Here is a 27,894-nt window from a genome sequence, read left to right on the forward strand (position 1 = left end):
TACATATCTAATGTTTCAATGTAAGCACTTGCGTCTTATAGTCAAGTGCGGCTCATGTCTGTACAAAATGTTTTTTCTTTTAAAAATGTACTGGATGCAACCTTTATTCAGGTGCTCCTTTATAGTCCGAATTTTACGGGAACTTAAATAAAACCGTGCATCCAAGTTTCAATACACCTGGCGAATTGAAAAGTGTTGGCACTCCTGTTTTAGAGCCAGATTGACGAACTAATGTTATGGTAACAGATAATTACTCAGTCTTCCACTTTAGCCTGCTTTTTATGCTCGCTCTCTCTCAATCACAAACACTAATGTTATGATAAGAGCTAATACATCAGTCTTTACCTGAACGGGATTCCCTAACACAATTTAACTATACTTTTTACGCTATCTCTTAATCGCAGACTTTTTAAAATTCCAATATTACTTGATTCACTGGCATGTCGGGAATGAGTAATTAGCAGAGCTGCCGCTGTTAGCTCTGCTCTAATGTTATTTTTTCCTGGTTCAGTGGCTCTGCCTGCGGTCGCTTATCCAATCAGAAGGCGGGGTGGTTAGTGTGTGAGACTGAGGTCAGGAGAGAGCGAGAAAGGTTCTGCTGTATCTGAGCCTAATTATTCGGTCTGTGAAATGAATAGATATACCTTCAGATATACGTTCAGATATCCATCAAATATCGGTGCCAATAATCGGCCTGACAGTCAACATCTAATAAGAATGCATTCTAATTTCCTCTAAGAGTGCACAGTTTTGAGACATGTGTTAATACTTGTTTAAATAAAAAAAGGGACTTCCCACCACTAGGCCTTTGAAGTAGAAGTAAAACTCCATTATTGTTGAAGACCACAACCTGGTATCCACTGTTGTTGTCGTTCTCAGGTTGTCCACCGGGGTCTGCTCTTTCCCCACGCAGTCGTTTACCTCCACCTCGACACATCCTCCCTTTCTCAACGTGCACATCAAATCGGAACGCAGTTCTCCTGATCAGAACGCACCGTCTCCCGTCTCTTCCTCGTCTTGCGGCCTCTGGCGAGACCGCTCACCTGCAGGCAGGCCCGTCTCGGCCCACCGCAGCCCTCCAAAATCGGTGCCCAACACATACGTGCACAATCGAGAAGATGGAGAAATGTTGAAGCAGTCGCATGTTTGTGAGGAATGGCAAAGATAGCTATGCATTTACCGGACACTTTATTTTGTGCACAAGATTTTGACACGTGTTGGCAGAAATACAAAAACATTTAGTATAGATTCGATTGACGAAAAAGTGATATACTGTAGGGGTCATCTCCGTAGTGTGCACAAGTTCGGACTGGTCCTGAAATAGCTCATTGTGATTTTCTGGGAAATTGCTTTCTCACTGGCACTGACTAGTGGTTGACTGAGCTTGTTGTGACCCTACTACTGGTACTAAGAATTGATAAATCTGACAGAGCGCTAAGCCACGCCCCCCATAGTTATGGTATCACTATCTATCTACCCTGGTCATATCCCTCGAGAGGGGTGACTGACAGCAAGACAAACGCATACAAAAACGAATAAAATAAACAGAAAAAGCAAAAAAAAAAAAAAAAACACAGACATTTTTGGACCATGGCCAATCCAAATGCTCAAACACCCAAACAAGTTGAGCACCTCGTCACCTAAGTTAGTCATGCTTTCGTCCCTACAGATGAAACGGGACATGAGAAAGCTGCCATGTCACTCGGGTCTGGGTGACACGACACACTTTTCTGTTCAACAGCAGGGCCCTACAGCTTTCACTGGTTTACCCCTGCCGCATCATAGTGGGTTGCATGCAAGTAGGTTGTTGTGTGCAGATGACACTGCTTTGGTGGCCCATCCCTTAGAACGCGTCTAAACATCCCACTATCCTTTAGAACACCTCTCCACTCGTTCCTATCACCAACAAGAGCTATAGCTTCCACTTATGTTATGAAAAATACAATATATAATACAATTAATTCTTCTAATTTAAAATTGTCGTTTTATACCAATAAGTTGAATTGAAAACAATTGGCCTATGGTTATTAACCACTAATTGTTTGAAAGAAATGAAATGACAACATACCCGTCAACCTCCTCGGCTCCATGCCCATTCAAACTCGTATTTTCCCGTCCAAAATACAAAATAATCGTATACCATATTTTTTATTTTATTTTTTCAGAATGACGCATGATGGGAAATCCCCAGGCGGCAGACGCATGCGCACAGTAGCATCAAACCGCTCGCTTCGTTTGCAACGAAAAAAACGATACCGAGATAGAGGCTACCGCGGCGAACTCGCTTGACTTGATTGATTTGCCATTTTGTGATAGTCGGTGTATACCGGATGGTACCCATCATTGACAAATTTGCGTTTTTCCGTACAGATTTCCTTGTACGTCGTACTCGTCTTAAAATGCATAAAGAATGTACTTTGTACGACAAAACCGGACAGGTTGGCAGGTATGTGACAAACTCGATTTGACAGCTCTTGTATTTGGTGCCAATGCCCTTGTGTACCTAATGAATTGTCCGGTCTCCTCAGTCTGAGCTGGTCTCAAGGGAGTGAAAGGTACTGCGTTATATTTCCCCCACACCACCTTGTTGGACCCCATGATAACACATTTTGGATTGATTTGTTTGTCACTCAAGTATAATGAAGTAGTAATAAAAACCAGGCAATTATGTCAATAATGATGTGTGATATTTAGAACAGTGAGATAAAAAATGGTGTCCTTTGGGCTGCACAGACTACAGATTATTGCAAACTCCAGACTATTATGACACCATCCCCGGATCTAAAACCGACATGAGGGCAAGGAAAAACTCAAAAACATGTCAAGTCATGTTAGAATTGTATAGCCCTTAATCTCAAGGAGTCTTAAAGAGCTGTACAGACCAGATTATTGCAAACTACTATTATGAAAACATCCCCTGATCTAAAACCTACATGAGGGCAAGGAAAAACTCAAAAACCTCAACATGAGGAAAACGAAGACACTTTAAGAATGGATGTCTGAGTAAACGATGCCAATGAACTGAAGGATGTATGACAGATATCTTACACTATATTTGTTATGATGTAACACATGTTTTTAGGGCCCTGTGTTAGATTTTCCTCACTATAAACTATTCTTTCGCATGCCTGAAAACATACAAAATTTTAACTACCGTGTTCGCCGAAGATGTTCCTCTCATGTTTCTAAGATGCCTGTCTGCTATTGGCCGACATATAAAACGCTGGTTTTTAAAGATGCCGATATGTCATTGACTGAACTCTGTCCCATAATCCCTTTCTTGTTGTGCAGTTCAAAATCCAGCGTCACAAATTTGATTAAGCTATGGGTCCCAAAAGTTGAGGTGATGCCTAAGGGGGCAAAAACATGAAAACCATGGAAACTAAGCTAAAAAAATACAAGGGCCCATGCAGCAAAAGGCTTGCTACGGAATTTGATCGTAATCGAGCACTGATTGGGAGAATTTTTAATGAGGCGTTAAAGCTGAGTTTCCTGTGGACCCGTTCTGGCAATAGCTCACTAGTGATGGGTCATTGTGATTTTCTAGTAAAATTATTTTGAGGTGGTCAACAGTCAATTTAACCCTACCCCCTACTTCTCATTTTACTTCTTTCTCACTCTATCCCTTTCTCCCTCTTGTTCTCCCGTTGCTTTTTCTCTTCCTTCTCACCCTCTTTTTATCTTTCTTTTTTTCACCCTGAAGGATTTTATACATTTGACTATAAAGGATTTTATACGATTGAATACAAGTTACAATTATTGAGTGTAATGCTGTAGTTATTTAATGACTGTGCCTTTTTTCAATGAGCAGTGAAAGTTCAAGGCACCCTGGTAGGAAATATTGTTTACAGGAATGGCGGGAACGGGACGTAAGGCTGATAAGATAATCAGCACATCCGACGACGCGGAAAGGCCCTGATAACGGAGGACGGCAGGCATTGTTTTGTGAAACGCTCGGTGCTGTTTTGAGTTTTCCAGACATCGCGGCGAGGTGGTAGAGCTCACCTTGGGCTTCATTGGCACGCCCATGGGAGGAGCCGGCACACCATCTTGCAGACGTGGGTCGAGAGGAGAAGGCTAGAGGACTTCAGAAAGGCTTCCCAGAGACTCCGACGACACTAATTCGGCTGTATTCGATGGAGTACACTTAAATTGTTAATGAAATTAAATCTGCCCCCGTGTGAAAATGCTGGCTTTTTTTGTTCATCTTTTCCATCAAGATCGAGCGCGCATTGTTGGGTTAAATAAGTCTGATAACTAATTCGACCAATTTGGAAAACAATACATTTTAATATTTAATTCCCGACAACCCTTACCCTCTCCTTCCCCTTTTTCTCTCTTTCCTACCCTTTCTTTTTCTTACCCTCTCTACTTTCAATAACTAAACTGGTAATAACATAGTCAAGTCATTTTTATTTATATAGCCCTTAATCACGAAGAGTCTCAAGGGGCTTCACGGGTTATTACACAGACTATTTTTTCAGACCATTATGACAGCACCCCCTGATCTGGAACCAACATGAGGGCAAGGAAAAACTCAAAACCTCAACATGAGGAAAATGAAGAAACCTTGAGAAGGGACCGCACTTGTGGTATCCCCCTTTCAGGATTACCAGGCAAAGGATGTTGCAATCACAAATAATATAGAGATATTGTCCACGAAAAGTATGGGTAACAACGTAATAGTACAAGAAAAATATTTTAGAAACGCAAATCGAACTGGGTGGCCTTTGTGCTCACAGGTAACAAAGTTGCTCTCAGCTTAAGAAGTTGAAGCCCCCGACATTAAAGCAATTTAGTATTATACGGGAATGACAAATGTAAAAGCAGATCATATTTAGTTAATTGTGTATTTCTCTGTGTTCTATGTTACAAATAATCCTGATGAGCTTGACTTATATTACAACTCGTTTTTACTATTTTTGAACCGAGAGACATATGTGTGACGTCATTGATACTTCCTGCGCACGTGCGAACTTTGAACCGTAGACGTATGTGTGACGTCATTGACACTTCCTGCGCATGCGCACACTTTTGAACAAAACCCGTCTGCGGTGTGGGAACGATGTGAGACTTTCCTAGTCTGCCCACTGCGCAGTGATTAAAATTGTAAAACTACATTTGCCTCTCTTGCTGATCACTTCAGTTTTAACCTATTACGAAAATATTATCCCTAACACAATCCTTGTTGATATTTTTCAATCAGTTTTAATATCAATCTATCATCTCCTCTCCCCTTTGAATTCCAACTAGCTCTACACCACCAGCTTAAGTCAATTTATTCGAGCAGAAGTTGCTGCAATGAAGATTTCAGCCCAAAGATGGCGTCAGCTTGTAGAATATGATTGAAGTTGCATAGATTTATTTCATTTTGGGTGATTTTTTTTTGGGTCATGGTTAACTGTGGCAGAAGAGAACTACGATTTTAAACACACAATTTCAATACAAAGGAAACTAATAATGATTACATTTTTTTTCTGGATGGTGTAGTCAAGTGCAACTGAAAACGAGTGCTAAAAAGCACATGGAAGAATACAAACCATGTCGGCAGAGTGACCGAACCGTACCTATTTTGGTTTTACTCCCGAGCCTTTTTGAGGTTTTTGGCGAACAATGACATTGGGGTGAGGTTCGTGTCGTTTTTTGACATTTCTACTTTCCTAAATACTTTTAGGAATTTGCTAAGACTGATACGATCCCAAAACTGTATGTAACCTCCCACATTTGTGTAAATATTGTGTAAATTATAAACTTCTATCCTCATTGTTAAATGTGATACTGGAGTACCACGTCCAATTTCGTTGTCACAATATGTTCAACCCGTTTTGTAACAATGACAATAAAGGTATATTCTATTCTACCAAAAGAATAACATACCGTATTTTCCGCACTATAAGGCGCACCGGGTTATAGGGCGCACCCCCAAAAAATAGTTTTTGGTCCTATATCTTCCATACATAAGGCGCACCGGATTATAAGGCGCTACAATGGGAACGTCGAAAAAACAGTCAGATGGTTCAGTCCAACTGATTACCCCCTTAACATTCCCAAAGCTTGCAAAGAAGCAAATACGTGTCGTAGACACGTGCGGATGCGGTGTCCGTACGATGTCACTCAAATGCATCGTTTCAAATATCATTCGGGGGGTTAAAGTCTTGTGATTCAAGAAATGCCAACCATTCCTTACTTTCTATTTTCTTTTTCGCTCGCAACTTTACTGTGCATATGACAATAAACACTTGGAATTGAGTTGAAATCACTCAACTCATCACAGCAACATCAAGATCGTTCTAAAACAAGATACCGGGAAAATATAAAGCCGCATAGCTCACCTAAGTTCTCTTGCAGCCATCACGTTCAATAATGATACGCAATCATGGTCTTCTTACAACCGTGAGTGTAGTAAATCCAGGAGAGTCAAATGACAAATACAGACTAATGAAACATGTTTCTTTATGGCGTAGTTTAGCAAGCTTGCTACTCAGTCATCTTTTTCGGCCAATCGCAGGGTTTGTTTCGGCCCTCTAGCCTATCCGAGGCTCCGAATAACTTCAGCCAATAGCAATCGATTTAACGGATGATTGACACATCTTTTTCGGCCAATTGCAGGGTTTGTTTTGACCCTCTAGCCCAGACCTGGGCGCACCGGTCCTGGAGGGCCGTATGTTCTGCATGATTTTTGAGGTTTCTCTGATCCAATACAGGTCATTCCAATCACCAGTATCGTTACGAGCACTTGCTAGCTTGCTAACGAGGTTATAATTTGTATCACCTGAGTTAAAGAAGAGCAAACTTCAAAATCTGGCAGGACATATGGCCCTCCAGGACCGGAGTGCCCAGGTCTGCTCTAGCCTATCCGAGGCTCCAAATAACTTCAGCCAATGGTGATCGATTTAATTGATGATTGACACATCTTTTTCGGCCAATTGCAGGGTTTGTTTCGGCCCTCTAGCCTATCTGAGGCTCCGAATAACTTTAGCCAATAGTGATCGATTCAAATGATGATTGACACATTGGTTAGCCAATGAAACGCCGGTATATAAATCCCAGCATACACCGCGGACGACTCCACGTTTGCTGTTGCGTAAGTTGCGAGACCTAGCGACCTAATATTGAGCCATATATAAGGCGCACTGTATTATAAGGCGCATGGTCAGCTTTTGAAAAAAATCAAGACTTTTAGGTGCGCCTTATAGTGCGGAAAATACGGTAATATCCTTTTTACCTACCACAGAATGAAATAAGACTATTTTGCGCGGTCTACTGTATATTGAAACCAAAGCATAAGACCATAAAACAAATGGATGTATGTTTTTTTAATGAAAGGTGAAACTCATAAAGCAATATAGAAACACATGTACACTCCGACCCAGTCGTGATCTAGAACTTCTTCCCTTTATGCAATCTGTTATGACGCCAAATGTTTTCCTTTCGGAGTCTTTTCCAGTATTCGAAACTGTCCTCTTCCAGCTCTTGAAGTTTGTAAGGGGGACCCAGGTTTAACTCGAAGAGCCTGTGGGGGGGGACGGAACCACATGTTGCATAACCACTGATTGATAGTGGCAATGTGTACGCTGGAGATCAAAATTAGACAACTTGTAAAAAAATGGAATCATTTTGAAGTAATACCATCTGTTCTATATCACGGTACTACAACACTTTACTCACAAAATGATTACCGGTAAAAAGTAAAAGGGGCGGCTCCTCCGTGTTACATGTCGAAGTGTCCTTGGGTAAGACACTGAACCCCTAATGCCCCCTATAAGCAGGTTAGCGCCTTACATGGCTGCACGGCCGCTATTGGGGAGTGTGAAGCACACTGTAAAGCGCTTTGGGAAGTCTTGACTTGAAAAGCGCTATATAAAGGCAGATCATTTCATTTCAAAAGCAAAATACTTTTTTTGCAAAAAAATATATACTGATCAATGACTTTGGCATGGAAAAAATTAAGGTTACAAGAATCAGCAATTAGTAGGAAGTGTAAAGGGTACATCTGCGGCCAAAGGATAAGCACTTGTCTTTCACGCTGCTCTGGTGTGATTTTGGCCCATTCTTCTTCCAGCCTTCTCCACAGTTCAATGATTGTGGGTTTCTTGATCTTAACTTTGTCACCAAAGATATTAAGAGGTTTTCTATTGGGTTTGGATCAGGACTCTGGGCAGGCCATGTCATTAATTCAATGTTTTTACCTTCCAGTATATTCTTTACCTGTTTTGCCATGTGACATGGAGCAGTGTCCTGCATGAAGACTGCAGGCTGATTGGGCGATGAATGCTCACAAGCAGGGTTGGGTAGGGTTACTAACTGGATTACTCTAAATTACTTTTGGATTACTCCAATACCAAATATGCTAATAAAAGACAAAAAAAAACTAAATATGAATAAAATGACAAAATTTTGTGCAGGCGTGGGGAGTAACGGAATACATGGAACGGCAAAAATGATGTTGGCAAGCTGTTTGGATTTATTTGTATTTTGTTTCTGTTGCATTTGATGTTCGTTTTGCCGGATATCAAAGCCAGGAGAGAATGCTTACCACGTGTTGTGAGTCATCATTTTATTCATATTGAGTTATTTTTGTCTTTTATTAGCATATTTGCTATTGGAGTCACCCAAAAGTCATTGAAAGTAATCAAGTTAAAGTAACTCTACCCAACCCTGCTCACAAGGAACCATCTACTGTTGAAGAAGTTTCTGCTACACATTTGAAATTACTAAGCCATGTAGCTGTACAAAAGGCCTAACTCCTGCCTCAAAAAACATTCCCCAAACCATGACACTTCCTCCTCCACCTTTCACTGAGTTTTTTTTTACACACTTTGGGTTTATTCTTTCTCCGATGTGTCGCCAAATAAAATGCTCCCCATCAGACCCAAACAAATGTAATTGTCTTTCTTCACTGAAGTGAACTCTGGTCCAGTTCTCCTCTGTTCACACAGCTTGCTCCTCAACAAATTTAGCCCTGATGACGTAGAAACGCTCTGTTGTTTCGGTTAATTACAGACATCGCGGCGCTCTTCTCCGAGATGGTGGAGCCCAGGGGGCTTATTGGCACGCTTATGGGAGGAGCCGGCACACCATCTTGCGGAGAGTGGTGGGCCGAGAGGAAAAGGCTGGAAGACTTCAGAAAAGGCTTCCCAGAAACTCCAACGACACTAATTCGGCCATTTTTGATGGAGTACACTTATATTGCTAGTAAAATTAAATCTGCCTCGTGTGAAAATGTCAACTTTTCTTTTCCTTCAAGAAACGAGCGCGCAGTTAGGTGAATGTAGGTTGTCTTTGGTTAATGGAGTCAGATAACTAATTGGAACAATTTGTGAAACGATATATTATGATATTTAAAACCTAGCAAGACACAACCAAATGTCCTTAAACTGTTGAGCAGTGAAGATGGCATTTTGTTCAGAATTATTCAATTGTATGTAAATTATTCTCGAATTTTCATCTCCAGCATATACGACATAATGACTTGGATTAGCGCGAGTGAAGACAATTCCAATCAGATTCACAATCATTCTGGGGGCGGCAGTAGCTCAGGAGGTAGAGCGCTCGTCTTGGGATCAAGGGATCCCAGTTCGAATCCCGACTCGTCTGTGTTACATGTCGAAGTGTCCTTGGGTAAGACACTGAACCCCTAATACCCCCAATAAGCAGGTTAGCGCCTTACATGGAAGCAAGGCCGCTATTGGGAAATGTGGAGCACATTGTAAAGCGCTTTGGGAAGTCATTGACTTGAAAAGCGCTATATAAATGCAGATCATTTCATTTCACATTCTAATGTGCATCAAAATAGAAGAGGATTACAGTGGGACCTCGCTGCTTTGAGGTTCCACGTTTACGGGTTCAGAGCTTCGCGCGTCTAAAAAATAATAATAATAAACTAAAATAATATATTTTTTTAAATCTACTTTCACTTTTCGCGGGTGGTTTTGGTCCCCCTTAACCGCGATAACCGAGGGATTACTGTACTACGGTTTTTACCATTCTGGATATTCCTCCACTGGTTTGAGTTTGGGGTCTTCTCCTTGTTTGTAGATGTTGGCCCCGACTGCATAAGTAGTGAGTCTGACTGGATCTTTGCACACTTCTGGTCCTTTATATTCCTCTTTAACCATTCCCTTTCCTTTTTTTACAGCTGCAGGAGCGAAATTGGCGTTATTGGATAAGCAGTTAAACAGAACGAAAATGCACTTTTTACGAAAAAAAGCATTTCTACTCACCCACTTTTTTCGCATATCCACACGCCTGCAAGTTGTTGAATGGGTTGTTTTTGCGAATGGATAAAAGTGAGACTCTAAATAACGTTTGGCTGGACATTTTTTCCGAATAAGTTGCTTACTCGTCCATTAGCTAACCATGCTAGGATATGACATTCAGACATCTACTTCCGGGGAAGCCTCCTAGTACTACACTGCCGCCTGTGGTTGAAACTGGGTATTACATGGTACTTTGAGTATTTTTTTGATGCAATTTTTTAAATTTAAAAATAATTTCGCCCCAAAATTACACATATTAAAAATATCTTCTCCATTGTGTCAATGACGTAAACGTAATAATAATAATAGTGTAATTATTTACGGAAACGCTATTTTGGACTGTAGCTAAAAGTATGATCAGGGTTGGGTAGGGTTACTTTAACTTGAATACTTTCAATTACTTTTGGATTACTCCAAGACCAAATATGCTTATAAAAGACAAAAGAAACTAAATATGAATAAAATGACTCAATTTTGTGCAGGCTTGGGGAGTAACGGAACACATGGAACGGCAAAAATGATGTTTGGATTGATTTTCATTTTGTTTCTGTGGCATTTTATGTTCGTTTTGCCGGAGATCAAAGAGATCAAAGCCAGGAGAGAAAGCTTACCACGTGTTGAGAGTCATCATTTGATTCATATTTAGTTTCTCATCTCACCTCATCTCATTAGCTGTACCGCTTATCCTTATTAGGGTCGCGGGGGGCTGGAGCCCATCCCAGCCATCTCCGGGCAGTGGGCAGGGGACACCCTGAACTGGTTGCCAGCCAATCGCAGGGCACACGGGGACAGACAACTCACTCGCTCAGTCACACCTAGGGACAATTTGGACCGGCCAATTTCTTTTGTCTTTTTTTAGCATATTTGGTATTGGAGTAATCCAAAAGTAATTGAAAGTAATCAAGTTAAAGTAACCCTATCCACCCCTGAGTATGATTGTTCGAGAACGAAAAAAATAATATATAAAAAATATAATGATATTATCTCTGTCAACCTTAGCCAATTGCTTCCCAAGCACCCACTTACTCACATCAATACAATAAAAACAAAAATAATCTGTTTAAAAATATTTATCATAGCATATTTCTTCGTTTTTACCCTTAATATACAATTTAATATATAATATAAAACTATAATGTTTTACTACAAAATTACGAAGATTAAAATATATTTTCTATTGAGTTTAATGACGTAAACGTAACCTAATATCATTATTATTCATGTAAAAACCTGTTCAGGCATTTTGGACTGTAATTTAGTTCATTATTATTTCTCCATTCTATTTTTTTATCTGATCTTTATTAGCGAACGAAAAAATTGTATAATAAATAAAACAATTTTTCCTTCAATTATTTGTTTTCACATTTTTATTTTAAAATTTACTGATTATAGTTTTAACAACGAGAGGAGACTCAAAGACTACTCTTTAGGTTTCTCAAAGGCAGAACAGTTACCGTAAGCAGTATCAATTTCTACAGTATTCCTTTCGGATTTTTTTTCACCGTATATTCCGGTATACAAGGCACACTAGATTATGAAGCGCACTTTCAAATTTATGGCCACTTTGGGGTTTTGAGGTGTGCTTTAGAGTCCAGGAAATACGGGTATTTTGCCTCACCACTCTATAAAAGTATTAATAATTTACTTCATACAATTACAGAAAAACAACTCTCAGATTTTCAAAATAAATATTGTTAATATTTATCTAAATATATACAGATATATTTCTTTTTTTTTTTTTAATGATTTACTCTTGAAAATCTTAATCTTCGTTGAGGATAATAACGTAAAAAGTAATATAGCCTAATAATGTAATTATTCATGTAAAAGGCTACTCGTGTTTTTGGGGGACTGTAATTTACACAGATAAAATTCAGTTTATTATAATTTGACCATTTTATTTTGTTATTCTCACCATAAAAATGTATTTATTAACGAACCTAAAGAGAAAATGTATCAGATTTGTTTTATTCGCCGTCCCGGAAGTTCCACCTCCCATACAAGGATGACGCTGTGCTAGTCAAACATAGCTTTGTGATTTTCATCAATACCAACGAAGAAGAACTATTTAGGTAAACATGTCGGACTACGAACACGTCCAGAAAAGTGCCCTGAAAATCAAGGGTGTTGGGGTTGTTTCTTCTGGAAAAAAGTAAGTAAATGACGATTATTATTTACTTAACAAGTACTTTTCCGGATAATTTGTGTATCAGTGTGTTGAACTGGTGTTTTCAGTTCACACCGCCGTCGTAACGTCCGACTGTTAGCATACATGCTAACAATAATCCCTTTCGGTAGCTTAGTTTTTGCATGTTCTCACGCGAAAATGTACATAAAGATAGTAAAACTTTACAAAAATAAGATTTTAATAATGTATTTACTATACCAAAACAAAAACAGTTGAGCGTGTTTTGATATGACATAAGTGCCTTTGTTTTTTAACGTTGTATTTGTAAATCTGTATTATTATTTTACTAAATTATCAGACTCATATTTATCTCCATTAGCTTTTAATTGGCCAAATTCTATACAGGTAATGAAAAACAATACACCCTAGATAATTTAATCTGTTCTGAAGTGAGGATCGCAAGGTGAAATTTTCGTATAACAGTGATAAAACCCCATTTCGAGTCTAGTCATGTTTATTTGTCTCATTAGCTACACCGCTTATCCTCAGTAGGGTCGCGGGGGTGCTGGAGCCCATCCCAGCTATCATCGGGCAGTGGGCAGGGGACGCCCTTATTTGTGACGCCCTTAATCACAAGGATTCTCAGAGAGCTTCACAGAACACAGACTATTGCAAACTACAGACTATAACCATGTCCACCATACCTTCTGTTGCACAATATTATTCAAATAAAGTCAGAAAGTGCAACAAATAAGTAACATAACACATTAAATCGTTCTATGGCCATTCGCATGTAGTTTTTAAACCCCAGTTTAACCTTAGTAACAAACTAGTATAGGCTGTACCTATATGTAATATACGTGTGTATGATTATTAAGATTAGAAATAAACATGCCAAGGAAAGCATAAATGTTACTCACCTTCGGTGTGACATAATTGGAGCTGGTACAATGGAGTTAGTGGGTGGATTAAAATGAAAACTGATCTAAAAACCTCCACTTGTGAGGATCTCATGCCCTTAATCGCCTTATCCTTAATAATTGTCCCGTTTGTCGATTGGTTGCAGCATTATTCCTTAGCAAAGGTAACGTTTGCCGTTTTCGCATTCCTTGATCATCTCAAGCTTCCATTCCATGGTTATCATGATTTTGCTTCTCCTTTTAGCATCCATGCAAGCTTTGCAACCCAAAACAAACAAGTACAGTAAAAAAACTGATTTGTATTGTGCTAACTCGTTTTTAGGGAAGAGTTCAGCCAATAGCAGGATCTGAAATTACTTTAACCATTTTACAGATGTCTGAAACACAGTCATAAACAACGCAGATTTTGTAAGTTTTTCGCCATGCAAAAATGACCAACAGTGGTTAAAAAAAATATCGAATTCCACATCCTAATGTAAAAATATCTTAAGCTAGAGATGCTGTAACCTGGGGTCTACTGCACATTTATAATTTGTGTAAAGTAAACGAGATGTAGGTGACAATTTTTATGGCGTACCAAATCCTTGTTACCTATTTTATTCATAAGAATATATTCCCACGATAAGCAAGTACCGTAAATTCCGGACTATAAGCCTCTACTTTTTTCCCAAACGTTTAACCTTGCGGCTTATTCAGTGATGCGGCCAATTTATGTCATTTTTCTAACGGCCGCCAGCGGCGCTCGAGTACGGAAGGTAAGATTTAGACCGCTGGAATATATGCGCCGAGGAAGACTGCAACTTCTTAGCTTGTGCACAAATTAAATTAGCATAAACTTACCCTCATCATGCAAATTGCAATAAGAAAGGCACATGACGCCGCTTTCAAGCTAAAAGCAATCGAGCAATCCGATAAAGAAGGAAACAGAGTTATTGCACGTAAACTTTACTTTGCGAGCGTGTTGCTAGCGTGTTTTGGAATATGTTTTGGAATAAGGGAGCGTGGGACGACGTCTATATGATAAAGTTTCTTTCCGATACTGAGGAAGATGACTTTGATGGCATCAGTTATAAGGAGGAAGAAGAGGACTGTTTACCGTGGTTTTTTTTTAAAGTACGGTATATTTTTTTAACATACCCGTTTACTGTTTTGCGAGCGTGTTGCTAGTAGCGTGTTGCTACCTGTCACAGTCACGTTTGGGATGAAAGTTGGGGTTGGGTGGCGCTCCGCCCTGCTTTATTCCTGGACCCTGGCTATTTCAGCTGAAAATGAAAATCTCCATTCTGATCCCTGGATATGTTTTCCACGGGCGAATCAAAAAGAAGGGGCGAAAACAACGGGGGCTGACGGGAAGTGGAGTAAAGGTGAGACGTGTTTGTGGATGCAGCGGACAATAGTGAATATATATTTTTCCCACCCTTACTTTTGGAAATATAGACTTTTTTTCCTTGGATTACTTTCAACGGGACCCGGACTCTGCAGGTCTGCATCAAACCTTAAGTACCGGTATCATTTTCCGTTCATTTAGCTGGTTTTTTGGACTGTGTACATTATATTCAGTTACAATCGCGGGACACAAAGTCGGGTTTGGGTTACTTTTGTGACTGTGTTACATGTTTTAATGTGGGCGCATGCGGCTTATATACAGGTGCGGCTTGTGTAAGTATTAAAGCAGTTTTCTTCTTAAAATGTGGTGGGTGCAGCTTATAATCAGGTGCGCACTATAGTCCGGAATTTACGGTAGTCACTGTTGCGCAATCAATTCGAGACATTATAATCAGTTTGAATCAGAATTACAGCATTGATGAATTTGTTCCAGGAAGAAGAAGAAGGACAAGGAGAGCAAGCATCGCATGGAACAGATGGCGACGAATGAGAACGATGAAGAAGTGAAAGCCAAACGGGCCTACATGGACAAAAGGACGCCGGCGCAAATGGCTTTTGATAAGATGCAAGAGAAAAGGGTTTGTGGATTTTGTAGTCCTGTAATTGAAATAGGGCTGCAACTAACGATTATTTTAATAATCGAGGAATCGGTCGATTGTTTTTTTTTTTTTCATAAAACACATTTTTAATTTCGTCCTATATTCAAATATTGAAGTTTTTGAAGGATAGAAAAAAAGGCCACAGCACAACAGAATATTCTGTAATATAAAACAAATAGAAACATGCTATACATCTGCAAATGTTGAATATACTTTTTTTCCTACCATTTTATCTAAAGATCATATTATATCAGAATTCATCATACAAAACAAAGATGAAGAAAGTGTAATGAATTACAATTTTATCGATAGCAAATATTTTTTCCGCCCAAAAATTTGAAAAATGTAAACCCAGGATGGCATGGCGGATGAGTGGTTAGCGTGTCTGCGGCAGAGTTCTGAGATCACGGGATCAAATCCTGTTACCAACCTTCCTGTGTGGAGTTTGCATGTTCTCCCTGTGCTTGCATGGGTTTCCCCTGGGCAGTCCAATATCCTCCCACATTCCAAAAACATGCAGGTCAGGTGAATTGGCCGGTCCAAATTGTCCCTTGGCGTGAATGAGTGAGTTGTCTGTGTCCCCTGCCCACTGCCCGAAGATAGCTGAGATGGGCTCCAGCACCCCCGCAACCCTACTGAGAAGAAGCGGTGCCGATAATGGATGGATGGAAACCCACCTTTAAAACTGTTGGGAACCAATTCATTTTTTGGGTGAAATCTTTGAATATGATGACCACTTCCAAAGTGCAAATAATATACTCTATGCTTCAAAGGCTGCCCCTGTGTTGAGATAAGTGTCCTTGGGCAAGACACTGAATCCCTAATGCCCCCAATAAGCATGGCTGACGCCGCTATCGGTGTGTAAGTGTGTGTTTGAATGGGTAATTGTGAAGCACATTGTAAAGCGCTTTGGGAGGTCTTCATTGACTTGAAAAGCGCTATAGAAATGCAGACCATTTACCATTTATATATTAAATATATTTCTTTTTATGTATTTTGATATATTTTCTTTTTTTTCTCTTTCTGCAGCACTTTGTAGTGTTTGACTGTTTAATGCCAATTTTGTTTTTAATGATGCAATGTTGAATAAGAAATGGAATTAAATAAAAGTAACATAGTATTATGAAAACGGTGGACCAAAGTGGTACTACAACTTTACAAGGAGATTCAATGCACTTATTTGCATTGATCAACGTGCTTATTGGCCCATAGATGGCGCAACACGATGCATCGACGTGGTAATTTGTCGCCAACGTTTTTAATCATCGATTTTATCGATTCGTTGTTGCAGCCCTAAAGCGAGGCAATTGAGCATCATAAAGAAAAAGACCCGAGCAACATGAATTTCAAGTAGAATTCATGTTGTATTTCAAGATTAAACTTGCAAGTTCCCACTCTCTATATCTTATCTAATGGAATTTAATTCTTTCCCAATAGCAAATGGAGAGAATTCTGAACAAGGCCTCCAAAACACACAAACATCGAGTGGAGGTAGGTCCTTGCATACAACTCACCCATCATAGATTTTTCCTCTACTATGATTTTGAAGACTACATACAAAACATGATTTTTATTTTTATTTTTTATTTTTTTTTGTGCAGGATTTCAATCGCCACCTCGACAACCTGACCGAACATTATGATATTCCTAAAGTCAGCTGGACCAAATAACCCATTTTTTTCTTTTCCTGTCCCTTTTTTCGTATTTACAATTAAAGTTGCCGATTATAAACACGTGATTCGGTTTTCCCGTGAACGTCACTCGCGTCTCGTGCTTTCGGTGTAATGAGAAACATGTGCTGGTCTCGGTTTGGAATCTGAAAATATGAAGACGTTTCTTTCATTGTTTTTTTTTTTAAATGTATATGATTTATTTTCGATTTAAGATAAGCCTGTTTGAAAATGTAATCTTTGTTTTGTTTAGCTGCAACCTGCATTTTATTTTCATCTATAAAAAAAAGGATGGACTTTTTGTCAAGTCCTAAGAAAAAAATATTTCTATGTCTTACACAAAAGAATTTTGGGGTGGGGAAGTAGTCATGTAGTCATTTAATATTTATATCAATCAGTGCAGAAAATTGATTAAATGGATGGTATTTATGGTATGTAGAATAGAATAGAATAGACCTTTATTGTCATTGTTACCAGGGTTGGGTAGGGTTACTTTAACTTGATTACTTTCAATGACTTTTGGATTACTCCAATACCAAATATGCTAATAAAAGACAAAAGAAACTAAATAGGAATAAAATGATGACTCACAACACGTGGTAAGCTTTCTCTCCTGGCTTTGATCTCCGGGAAAACGAACATAAAATGCGACAGAAACAAAATGAAAATAAATCCAAACAGCTTGCCAACATCATTTTTGCCGTTCCATGTATTCCGTTACTCCCCAAGCCTGCACAAAATTTAGTCATTTTATTCCTATTTAGTTTCTTTTGTCTTTTATTAGCATAGTATTAGTTTCAGGAGCGAGCAGCAGCAAGTCAACTGCAGGAGAGAGAGAGTTGGGAAAGGTGAGAGGAGAGAGAGTGGGAAAGGTGAGATGGCACAACATTCATTTGGACAGGTAACTTAAAATTAGTTTTACCTGGTTATATCAGTATCAGAAATTATTTTCCCCCCATTTTATTAACACTCCACTTATTGAAACATGAATATTTTGTTTGTTTGTACATGATTCAATTGTTTGTTTGTTTGTACATGATTCAAATTGAATCTTTTCTTCCGGCGCCGTCACGAATGGCAGCCACTCCAGCAGCTCCCGTGTTATTTTCGATTGTTCTCGATTGTTCTCAGCTCAGGGATGCTGCTGGAAATGTGAATTTCCCTTCGGGGATGAACAAAGTATCTATCTATCTATCTATCTATATTTGGTATCGGAGTCATCCAAAAGTAATTGAAAGTAATCCAGTTAAAGTAACCCTACCCAACCCTCATTGTTACAAAATGGGTTGAACATATTGTGACAACGAAATTGGACGTGGCACTCCAGTTTCACATTCTGTAATATAAAACAAGAACAAATAGAAACATATTCTATACACATTCAAATGTATGTATAGTACCAAGTTTTCTTCAAATTAGAAGTAATCTCACAATATTTTTACTCACATTTCTTCTTTTAAATGTTCTTTTAAATGTTTAAACATATCTTTTTCTACCAGAATATATTTTGATTAATATTGAATTGCCTTTTTTCCACCCAAAATATTTTTCATAACTTTTTGAGTTGCATTTTTCTTCCCACAATTATTTTTCAATTCCCAATTATATTTTTAACAAATTATAGGATTGTTTTTTTCTTCCAAATTATATTTTTAACATGTTTAGATTGCTTTTCTTTTAGTTTCCCCTATTTGAAATTTCAAAATAACCCGTTTTGACAAACAACTTGAAATCTAGAAAACCAGTACAGACGCTCCCCTACTTACATTCGAGTTACGTATAAAGGCTCATACGAAAAAAAAAATTCAGGATGACGAAAAATATCCGGACATTGCTGTAAGTTAGATTTTGTATCGTGTGCACGTTTTTCCGAGTACAGGACTGTACTGTAGTACTCCTTTTCGCCACTTCCAGGCGTGTGGCGCTGTGAGGGGTCACCCAGCATCCACCCCGAAGAAGAAATCCGGCTTCCTCTTCCTAGTTCGTGTTTAAACATACTATACTGTATCTGCAGCGCACTTCTCTACAAGAACTTTGACATTTTTATTGTTTAATATCTCGTGCATCCATTCAATATGGTTGGTGTAAAGTTTAAAGATGTGAGCCTTTTTTTTTTCAATTAGTGTGGAATAAGAAAGCTTGATGCTGTTGGGAATTAATATCAAAAGATTAACAAGAAAGCCGAATTTTTCACATGGGAGCAGATTAGTGTCTGAAGTCCTTTAGCTCTCTTCTTATTGGCCCACGTCTCCCCGCAAGATGTGGTGCCGGCTCCTCCCATGGGCGTGCCAATGAAGCCCCCTGGGCTTCACCACCTGGCTGCGATGTATGGAATGCTCAAAACAACACCGAGCGTTTCTACGTCATCAGGGCCCCTCTGCGTCTGGATGTGCTGATTATCTCATCAGTGCTTCGTCCTGTTCCTGTAAACAACATTTTCTACTTGGGTACCCTGACCTCGCACCACAGCCCAGCCAGTGAATATCTTGCATTAAACTCAATACAACGGAGAGCTTTTCTCAAAACAATGCCTGCCGTCCTCCGTCAGAGTCCTGTTATCAACAGAAATAGACAAAATATTCTGCATTCGGAACAGCGTGACCTGTCATTGAACTAAAGCCTACTCTGTGAAAATCGTTATTGCACTCAATAAAGGTAACTTGTATTCAATCGTATAAAATCCTTTTGTGACAAATGTCTAAAATCTTGCGGTTGAGAAAATGATGGGATCGCTTTTTCGAAGTGACTTTTTACCACGGAGAAGGAAGCCGCCTCACTCTTGAAGCCCATCTTCCAAAAGTAAGTAAACTTCACTTTATTTAATCTTTATAGAGCATATTATTTTATGAAATGAAATTAAGTAGAATATTACATTTTCTGCATTAAGTTATTGTTGGTAATATACTGATCAAAAGGGATCACCACAAACCTGTCTTTTTTCATTTTCACCTTTTATACTTCATTTTTTTTCTTAACTTTTTTATACAACACAATTATTCGTAATATAATGCATCAAAGCAAGTGAGCCGTTGGAGAGCCGGCTCTTTTTAATGAGTTGAGCCAAAAAAGCCGGTTCTCTAAAAAAAACGGATTTTCATTACACAACTCGAACTGGAGACAGGCATGCGGACGAAAACTCGAACCGCGAGACCAAAACAACAATGGCGGATCTGCCTCACGTAAAGTTTGGAGTGCGGTAAATCTTACAAATGATAATGGAAATTCTCTGGACGCACGTTGATTTGACACGATGCGTCCCCAGCAAAAATATTCCGTCTAGGACGCGGGCAAACCAGAACCCTGCATGGGGAGATTTTTTTAAAACAATATTCGTGGTGCATTAAAGAAAACTGCAAGTTGAATTGTTCAGTTCTTGCTTTTTAATTTCATCTTTTCATTTATGACGGCACGTGATGACAAATCCCTCTCATTCCAGGCATTGAAAAGAAGCGTCCCCTACGCTCTCCGGACGGGATTCATTTGGGTCCGAGCATCTCCTCCGGCTTAACCCAACGATCGAACTCCTCCTCGGTGAGGTAGCCCAACTCCACGGCCACCGCCTTCAGCGTGGAACCCTTCTTGTGCGCCGTCTTGGCGATGGCGGCGGCTTTATCGTAGCCGATGTGCGGGTTGAGCGCCGTCACCAGCATCAGCGACTCGTTCATCAACTTGTCGATCCTCTCCCGGTTGGCGCGGATGCCCGCCACGCAGTTGGCGCTGAAGGAGACGGCGGCGTCGCCTAGCAACCGCGCCGAATTCAACACGTTTTTCGCCATCATGGGTTTAAAAACGTTGAGCTCGAAGTGCCCGTTGCTGCCGCCGATCGTCACCGCCACGTGGTTGCCCATCACTTGCGCCGCCACCATCGTCATGGCCTCGCACTGGGTGGGGTTGACCTTCCCGGGCATGATGCTGCTGCCCGGCTCGTTTTCCGGCAGGACCAGCTCGCCCAGACCGGAACGGGGACCCGAACCCAAAAATCGCACGTCGTTGGCGATCTTCATCACGCTGACCGCCACCGTGTTGAGGGCGCCGCTCAGCTCCACCAGGGCGTCGTGCGCCGCCAGGGCTTCGAATTTGTTGGGCGCCGTCACGAAGGGCAAGCCGGTCAGGGAGGAGACGGCGGAGGCCACCTTTTCGGCAAAGCCGATGCGGGTGTTGAGGCCCGTGCCCACCGCCGTGCCGCCGGCCGCCAGTTCGTAGATGCGCGGCATGGCCGCCTTCACCCGCTCCAGGCTGTACTTGACTTGCTGCACGTAGCCGCTGAATTCTTGGCCCAACGACAGCGGCACGGCGTCCTGGGTGTGGGTACGCCCGATCTTGATGATGTCCTTGAACTCTTCAGCCTGGCCAGAAGGGGGACAGGGATGGGATTTTCACGACTATACAGTAATCCCTTGGTTATCGCGGTTAATGGGGACCGAGACCACCCGCAAAAAGTGAAAATCTGCGAAGTAGCGACGCCCCTTCAAAAATGCTTAGAAAAAAATATATATCGTTTTTTAAAATTTATTATTATTATTATTATTATTTAGACACGGTTTATGGGGACCAAAACCACCCGCAAAAAGCGAAAATCTGCGAAGTAGCGACGCCCCTTCAAAAAAAACCCGTATTATTATTTTTAAATTATTTTATTTTATTATTATTTTTAATTTTTATTATTTTTTAGACCCGGTTAATGGGGACCAAAACCACCTGCGAAAAGTGAAAATCTGATGTAGTGACGCACCTTCAAAAATGCTTAAAAAAAAAATATATATTTTAATTTATTTTATTTTATTATTATTGTTTTTTAGACCCGGTTAACGGGGACCAAAACCACCCGCAAAAAGCGAAAATCTGCTAAGTAGCGACGCCCCTTCAAAAAAAAACGTATTATTATTATTATTTTTAAATTATTTTATTTTATTATTATTTTTAATTTTTATTATTATTTTTTAGACCCGGTTAACGGGGACCAAAACCACCCGCAAAAAGTGAAAATCTGTGAAATAGCGACGCCCCTTCAAAAATGCTTAGAAAAAAATATATATATCATTTATTTTTTATTTTTATTTTATTATTGTTTTTTTTTTTTTAGACCCGGTTAATGGGGACCAAAACCACCTGCGAAAAGTGAAAATCTGCAAAGTAGCGACGCCCCTTCAAAAATGCTTAAAAAAATAAATAAAAATATAGATGTTTTTAAAATTATTCTTTTAGACCCGCAAAGCTCTGAACCCGTCTCTCTCTCTCTCACCCCTTTTCTCCCACTCTGTCTCTTTCACTCCCTGTGTCTTAACCTCTTTTGCTCTAACTTCCGTTTTTCCTTTTCTCTCTTCCTACCCTTCACGCTTTCTTTTCTCTTTTCTCTCCTTCTGTCTTTCCATTTCTCTTTGGATTTCTTTCTTCCTCTCCCTTTCTTTCCCCCTCTCTCACAAATTTTTATCTCTTTTGTTTCTCTCTCTCTCTCTTTTCAGCCCCCTTTCTCCCACTCTGTCTCTTTCAATCTCTTTGTGTCTCTTTTTCTCTTCCGTGAGACAACACTCAGAGAAGTGCAAGAGAAAAACAAGCTGCAGGTTAAAATATTTCAACTTGATGTTGCCAAAGCCAGGTGCCTCGAACAAAGACACTGTACTTGTATTTCTCTCTCTCTCTCTCTCCCTTTGTTGCTCTTTGTCTCTTTCTCTCTCTGTGTCTTTTAACCTCTTTTGCTCCAACTTCCTTTTTTCCTTTTCTCTCTTTTCTCTTTCTCTCTTCATACCCTCTGCGCTTTCGTTTCTCTTTTCTCTCCTTCTGTCTTTCTATTTTTCTTTGGATTTCTTTCTTCCTCTCCCTTTCTTTTCCCCCTCTCTCACAACTTTTTATCTTGTTTCTCACGCTCTCTCCCTCGCTCTTTTTCTTTCCTTTGTTGCTCTTTGTCTCTTTCTCTTTCTCGTGTTTTTTAACCTCTTTTGCTCTAACTTCCGTTTTTCCTTTTCTCTCTTCATACCCTTTGCGCTTTCTTTTCTCTCCTTCTGTCTTTCCATTTCTCTTTGGATTTCTTTCTTCCTCTCCCTTTCTTTCCCCCTCTCTCACAAATTTGTATCTCTTTTGTTTCTCTCTCTGTCTCTCTTTTTCTTTCTTTATCCCCCCCCCCCCTCTTTCTCTTAATTCTTTCTCTTTCTCTTGAATCTACTAGTCCGGCCCCCGACAGAATGTTTGTTCTATCTTGTGCCCCCCGACCCCCCGAGTTCAAATGAGTTTGACACCCCTGATTTAGGTATTGATCCATCTTTCTCACCTTAGCCGCCAGCGCGTCGTGCAAAGTCTGCAGGCCCGGGATGAGAACCTGGTGGACCTCGGTTGCCGCGGCGATGTGCATGGCCGTGGGGAAGGTATCGTTGGAGCTTTGGCTCTTGTTGACGTGGTCGTTGGGATGGACCGGATCCTTAGAACCCAGTTGCCCTCCCAGAATCTCGATAGCTCGGTTACTGATCACCTGTCGGCGGGGGAGGGGGGACATCGATTAGTCTGTTATTTTTCTATTTTATGTATTTGACTATAAGGGATTTAATATAATACAAATTACATTTGTTGAATGCAGTATGGATTTTTCACAGGGAAGGCTCAAAAGAATGATGTTTACAGAAAACGGTGTTCATTTTAGCTGTGAAAAGTGATGGGTCCCGGGGCCTCGCATGCTCAAAAATCTATGGGTCCCAACAGAGATCTATGGCTCCCCAAAATGTAGTCTTATCGAGGTTGAAATTGTAAATCGGTGACAAATATATAATATAAATCTATATATTCATTCCGTTTTAATCATCACAATTTATTGGTAAAACAAGTCAGTTATCGCGATCAATATTGCACATTATTCAAAATAATATTGCGGAAATAATTATTAGGGTGGTCTTTATTTTTCGACTTTTAAAATTTCATGCTCTGACCCCTTGAATATGTTCCAATATATACAAAACGTAATTAGGCAAAGTTTCATCAAAATCAAAGGATATTTAGAGGTCGCTCAAGGCCTCTGAAATTTTGGTATGAAAAATAAGGATTTTTCGCACATTATATCAGACCTAGTGTACAAAGTTACTTGTAACTTTTCTTGTGTTACAATTATAAGCAATGGACTGAAATTGGATGTTCTAAAACGCCGTACACATAGGGTTAAGATTTCCGTTTTTTCTCGAAAATTGCCAAAATTTTACCATTTTGGGAAATTTCAAAGTCGTTGAGCTACCTCTAAATATTATCCAAATTGTTCAAAATTGCACACAGTGTGTTTTTATCGATATAAGAACATATGCGGGGGGTCAGAGCCCAATATTTCCCCCAAAAAAATTTCGACCCCCATTAAGGACCACCCTAATAATTATATGAATCTATATTTTCATTCTGTTTTAATCATCAGAGTTAATCAGTAATACAAAGCAGTTATCACTTCAGATTTTTCAGTTCATATATTCTTCGTGGTTTGCTGTCCCGCCACCTTTATGATGCCTTCTCAAGGTCCAATCCATTATCATCCTCCTCATAGCGTAACCAGGAATATAATTGAGTCCATTTTGGCAGAAAAGTCCTTTTCTTGCTAGTATTCCTTTGTTTATTTTCTTTCGTCGAATCGTTCGCTTCAAAACACGAGTGTTTTCCTTGCCTTCGCGGTTTTCTGAAGAATTTCTCCGCCGTTTTTTCGTGCCGGAATGATTGCCGTTGTTACCACTTTCTGTATTATGTTTCGACTTATTACCGACACTGAAGAAATGACCAATTTTTTGTTGATTTGCACCTAATACCAACTGTTTTTTCGGAGGAATACTTCTTTCACTCGACAACCGCCACAACAATGACGTCATCTCGAATCAACGAGATCTCGTTGGCCGAGATCAGTGCGAGACCAAAACAACAATGGCGGATCTGCTTGACGAAAAGTTTGGAATGTGGTAAATCTTTGTTGAAAAAAAATGTAATCGGGCAATAATGACAATTTTGTGTCAAAAAAAGTTGCGTCCTGGGGACGCACGTTGATTTGAGACTATGCCTCCCCAGCAAAAAGGATGCGTCTAGGACGCAGGGACGCGGGCAAATCAGAACACTGGAAAAACAACAAGAACGGTGATAAGGGCTGACGCGGGAAAAGGAGACAAGTGTTCTGATAAGCTTTGTTAGTGTGAATCCTTTAGACATGGCGGCGCCTTTCGGCAAGGAGGTGGCGACTCGGTGGAGGCCCCGTGAGGAGTCTGCCACGTGGAGAGTTCCTGGCCCGCCCATGGCAACATCAGGTGGACATATTTCAACCTGCCGCTTGTTTTTCTCTTGCGCTTCTCTGAGTGTTGTCTCGCGGGCCGGATTCAATCCCTTAGCGGGCCTGATCCGGCCCGCGGGCCGCCTGTTTGATGAGTTAAGGGATCCAACCACAAAGGATATAACTGTCTGAAATCAATAAATGACATTTTTAAGTATTGTATTAATTGTACAAATACCACAAAAATACGACCAAAATATAATTGACATTTTTATTGAAATATTACTACAGTAATACTCTAATACAAAATGTATACTACATAATATGATACCACTAAAATACAACTACATAATATTACAATCAGGGTTGGGTAGGGTTACTTTAACTGGATTACTTTCAATGACTTTTGGATTACTCCAATACCAAATATGCTAATAAAAGACAAAAGAAACTAAATAGGAATAAAATGACTGAATTTTGTGCAGGCTTGGGGAGTAACGGAATACATGGAACGGAAAAAAGCTGTTTGGATTGATTTTCATTTTGTTTCTGTGGCATTTTATGTTAGTTTTGCCGGAGATCAAAGCCAGGAGAGAAAGCTTACCATGTGTTGTGAGTCATCATTTTATTCATATTTAGTTTATTTTGTCTTTTATTAGCATATTTGGTATTGGAGTCATCCAAAAGTCATTGAAAGTAATCCAGTTAAAGTAACCCTACCCAACTCTGGATGTCATCCGCTCCGCTGTTGCTAAACTACAACACAACACCCCTATGCCATCCTTTTAATATGTTAATAAACAACAAAAGGATACTGCTGGAAGTGTGAATTTCCCCACGGGGATGAATAAAGTATCCAGGGTTGCGTAGGGTTACTTTAACTGGATTACTTTCAATGACTTTTGGATGACTCCAATACCAAATATGCTAATAAAAGACAAAAGAAACTCAATAGGAATAAAATTACAAAATTTTGTGCAGGCTTGGGGAGTAACGGCAAAAATGATGTTGGCAAGCCGTTTGGATTTATTTTCATTTTGTTTCTGTCCCATTTTATGTTCGTTTTGCCGGAGATCAAAGAGATCAAAGCCAGGAGGGAAAGCTTACCACGTGTTGTGAGTCATCATTTGATTCCTATTTAGTTTCTTTTATTAGCATATTTGGTATTGGAGTAATCCAAAGGTCATTGAAAGTAATCCAGTTAAAGTAACCCTACCCAACAAATTGTGCAAATAGTTTACGGTTTCTTTTGTGAATTCATGTTTTAATTTTGTGCAGCGTCTTCCTAAAAACCACCACAAACCCACCTCATTGACGTTCATATTAGTCTGAGTCCCGGAACCGGTCTGCCACACCACCAGAGGGAAATGATCGTTCAGTTTCCCGGCCGCTACCTCCTCCGCCGCTTGGCAGATGGCATCGGCGATTTTCGGATCCAGGCCGTAGTCCTTGTTCACCTGCGCCGCAGCTTTCTTCAAGATCCCGAAAGCATGGATGAGCTGCAGCGGCATTCGCTCCGAAGGTCCCCCGATCCTGAAGTTGAGAGTCGATCGGACCGTCTGGGCGCCGTAGTACTTGTCAGCCGGGACCTTGAGCTCGCCGAACGTGTCCTGCTCGATGCGGAAGTCCGAGCTAGCCATCCTGCACGGCTTATTGTCGGATAAGAGAGTCGGGAGAGTCCGCAAGTTGCAGTTTAGCTGCTGGACGCGGCGAAAAGAGCGAAACATGGCTGCACGGTGGAGGTGAAGGAGGAGGAGGTCACGCCAGGGACGCTTCCTTCAGCATGGGTGCTTGTCATTGGGTCAAACTGAAACGAGGTCCTTTCAACCAATCGGGTGTCGGTATCGGTTGACGTTTCCGGCATTGTGGCCAATCGGAGGGTGAGGTTTGTAGCGAGCTGTGAAGCTATTCTTGACGCGTGTCTACTGTTTCCGGTTCCGGGCGAAAAGGAAACATCATTAAAACAATAAACGTCGTTCGTGTTTTTTTTTTAAAGGGACAGTGTGTATTACAGGGCTCCATGCCCTTACAAACTGTCGTATTTTCCCTTACAAAATACAAAAACATCTTACACCATATATTTCTTTTTTCAAACGTGTTTATTGATGTAGTTTAACATGTTATATTGTACATGTGTTTCGTTATATCATATATATTGTAAAATTATGTCTATATATATATATATATATATATATATATATGTAACGGGTGTAGTAATAACTTTTGTTTGATTGAAATTCCTGCTGAAATATGTGTATCGTTTTTGGTAAATGTCCTGCAATGATGAGTCCAACAGTGCCATCTGCTGGTATGGGGTGGGGTTTGGTTTTGGCTTCTGACATGTGACCGGGAGGCGGGGTTTGTTGGCAGTCTTACCAGAGAGAACTGCAATGGTAAGACACATCTTTTGGTGCTCCACAAAAGAAGTTAATTTTAAACATTATAACCCCAGCTGACAAATCTCTCAACATGTACAGTAATGTGATTGATATTGTCAAGCTGTTTAGGTTTATTTTCGTTTTGTTTCTGTTTTACTAAATTATGAATTCCCCTTGTAGAGATCAAAGAGATCAAAGCCAGCAGAAAAGCTAATGTTGTGACTCATCCATTTGCAGGTAACTTGTACCTGTTTTGATACTCATTATTTCTATTTTCTCATTTACATTAAAAAAGGATGATGTTGGTTAAAATTCAGACGAAATAAAAATATGTTGAAT

At 40.0% G+C, this 27,894-nt stretch overlaps 4 protein-coding genes across 7 annotated transcripts in view; 2 read left to right on the forward strand and 2 right to left on the reverse strand.

Annotated features, from left to right (window-relative positions):
• The window catches only part of mef2b (myocyte enhancer factor 2b), a 29,957-nt gene extending 26,722 nt beyond the window's left edge, over positions 1-3,235 (forward strand). For all 4 annotated transcript variants that reach the window (XM_088349168.1, XM_088349172.1, XM_088349169.1 and 1 more), the window contains one exon: positions 880-3,235. In XM_088349168.1, the coding sequence (XP_088205294.1) occupies positions 880-1,168 (289 nt within the window). In that variant the 3' untranslated portion in view covers positions 1,169-3,235. The remainder of the gene's footprint in view (positions 1-879) is intronic.
• A 4,066-nt stretch (positions 3,236-7,301) lies between these two features.
• Positions 7,302-10,404, reverse strand: mrpl54 (mitochondrial ribosomal protein L54). Its single transcript, XM_088349690.1, has 3 exons — positions 10,224-10,404; positions 9,985-10,138; positions 7,302-7,513 (listed from the first exon to the last, which is right to left on the reverse strand). Exons 1-3 carry the CDS (start codon positions 10,318-10,320, stop codon positions 7,381-7,383), a joined length of 384 nt encoding a protein of 127 aa, XP_088205816.1. The 5' UTR covers positions 10,321-10,404; the 3' UTR covers positions 7,302-7,380.
• Positions 10,405-12,274: 1,870 nt separating this feature from the next.
• On the forward strand, positions 12,275-17,030 carry fam32a (family with sequence similarity 32 member A). Its single transcript, XM_088349573.1, has 4 exons — positions 12,275-12,411; positions 15,127-15,271; positions 16,730-16,783; positions 16,894-17,030. Exons 1-4 carry the CDS (start codon positions 12,338-12,340, stop codon positions 16,960-16,962), a joined length of 342 nt encoding a protein of 113 aa, XP_088205699.1. The 5' UTR covers positions 12,275-12,337; the 3' UTR covers positions 16,963-17,030.
• A 3,289-nt stretch (positions 17,031-20,319) lies between these two features.
• Positions 20,320-26,968, reverse strand: fh (fumarate hydratase). The gene is made up of 3 exons (XM_088350222.1): positions 26,485-26,968; positions 23,228-23,425; positions 20,320-21,308 (listed from the first exon to the last, which is right to left on the reverse strand). Exons 1-3 carry the CDS (start codon positions 26,902-26,904, stop codon positions 20,439-20,441), a joined length of 1,488 nt encoding a protein of 495 aa, XP_088206348.1. The 5' UTR covers positions 26,905-26,968; the 3' UTR covers positions 20,320-20,438.
• Between the last annotated feature and the right edge of the window lie 926 nt (positions 26,969-27,894).

The sequence above is a fragment of the Urocampus carinirostris genome, chromosome 12 (assembly GCF_059441175.1).
Source record: "Urocampus carinirostris isolate Australia breed hairy pipefish chromosome 12, RoL_Ucar_1.0, whole genome shotgun sequence".
Lineage (NCBI taxonomy): Eukaryota > Metazoa > Chordata > Actinopteri > Syngnathiformes > Syngnathidae > Urocampus > Urocampus carinirostris.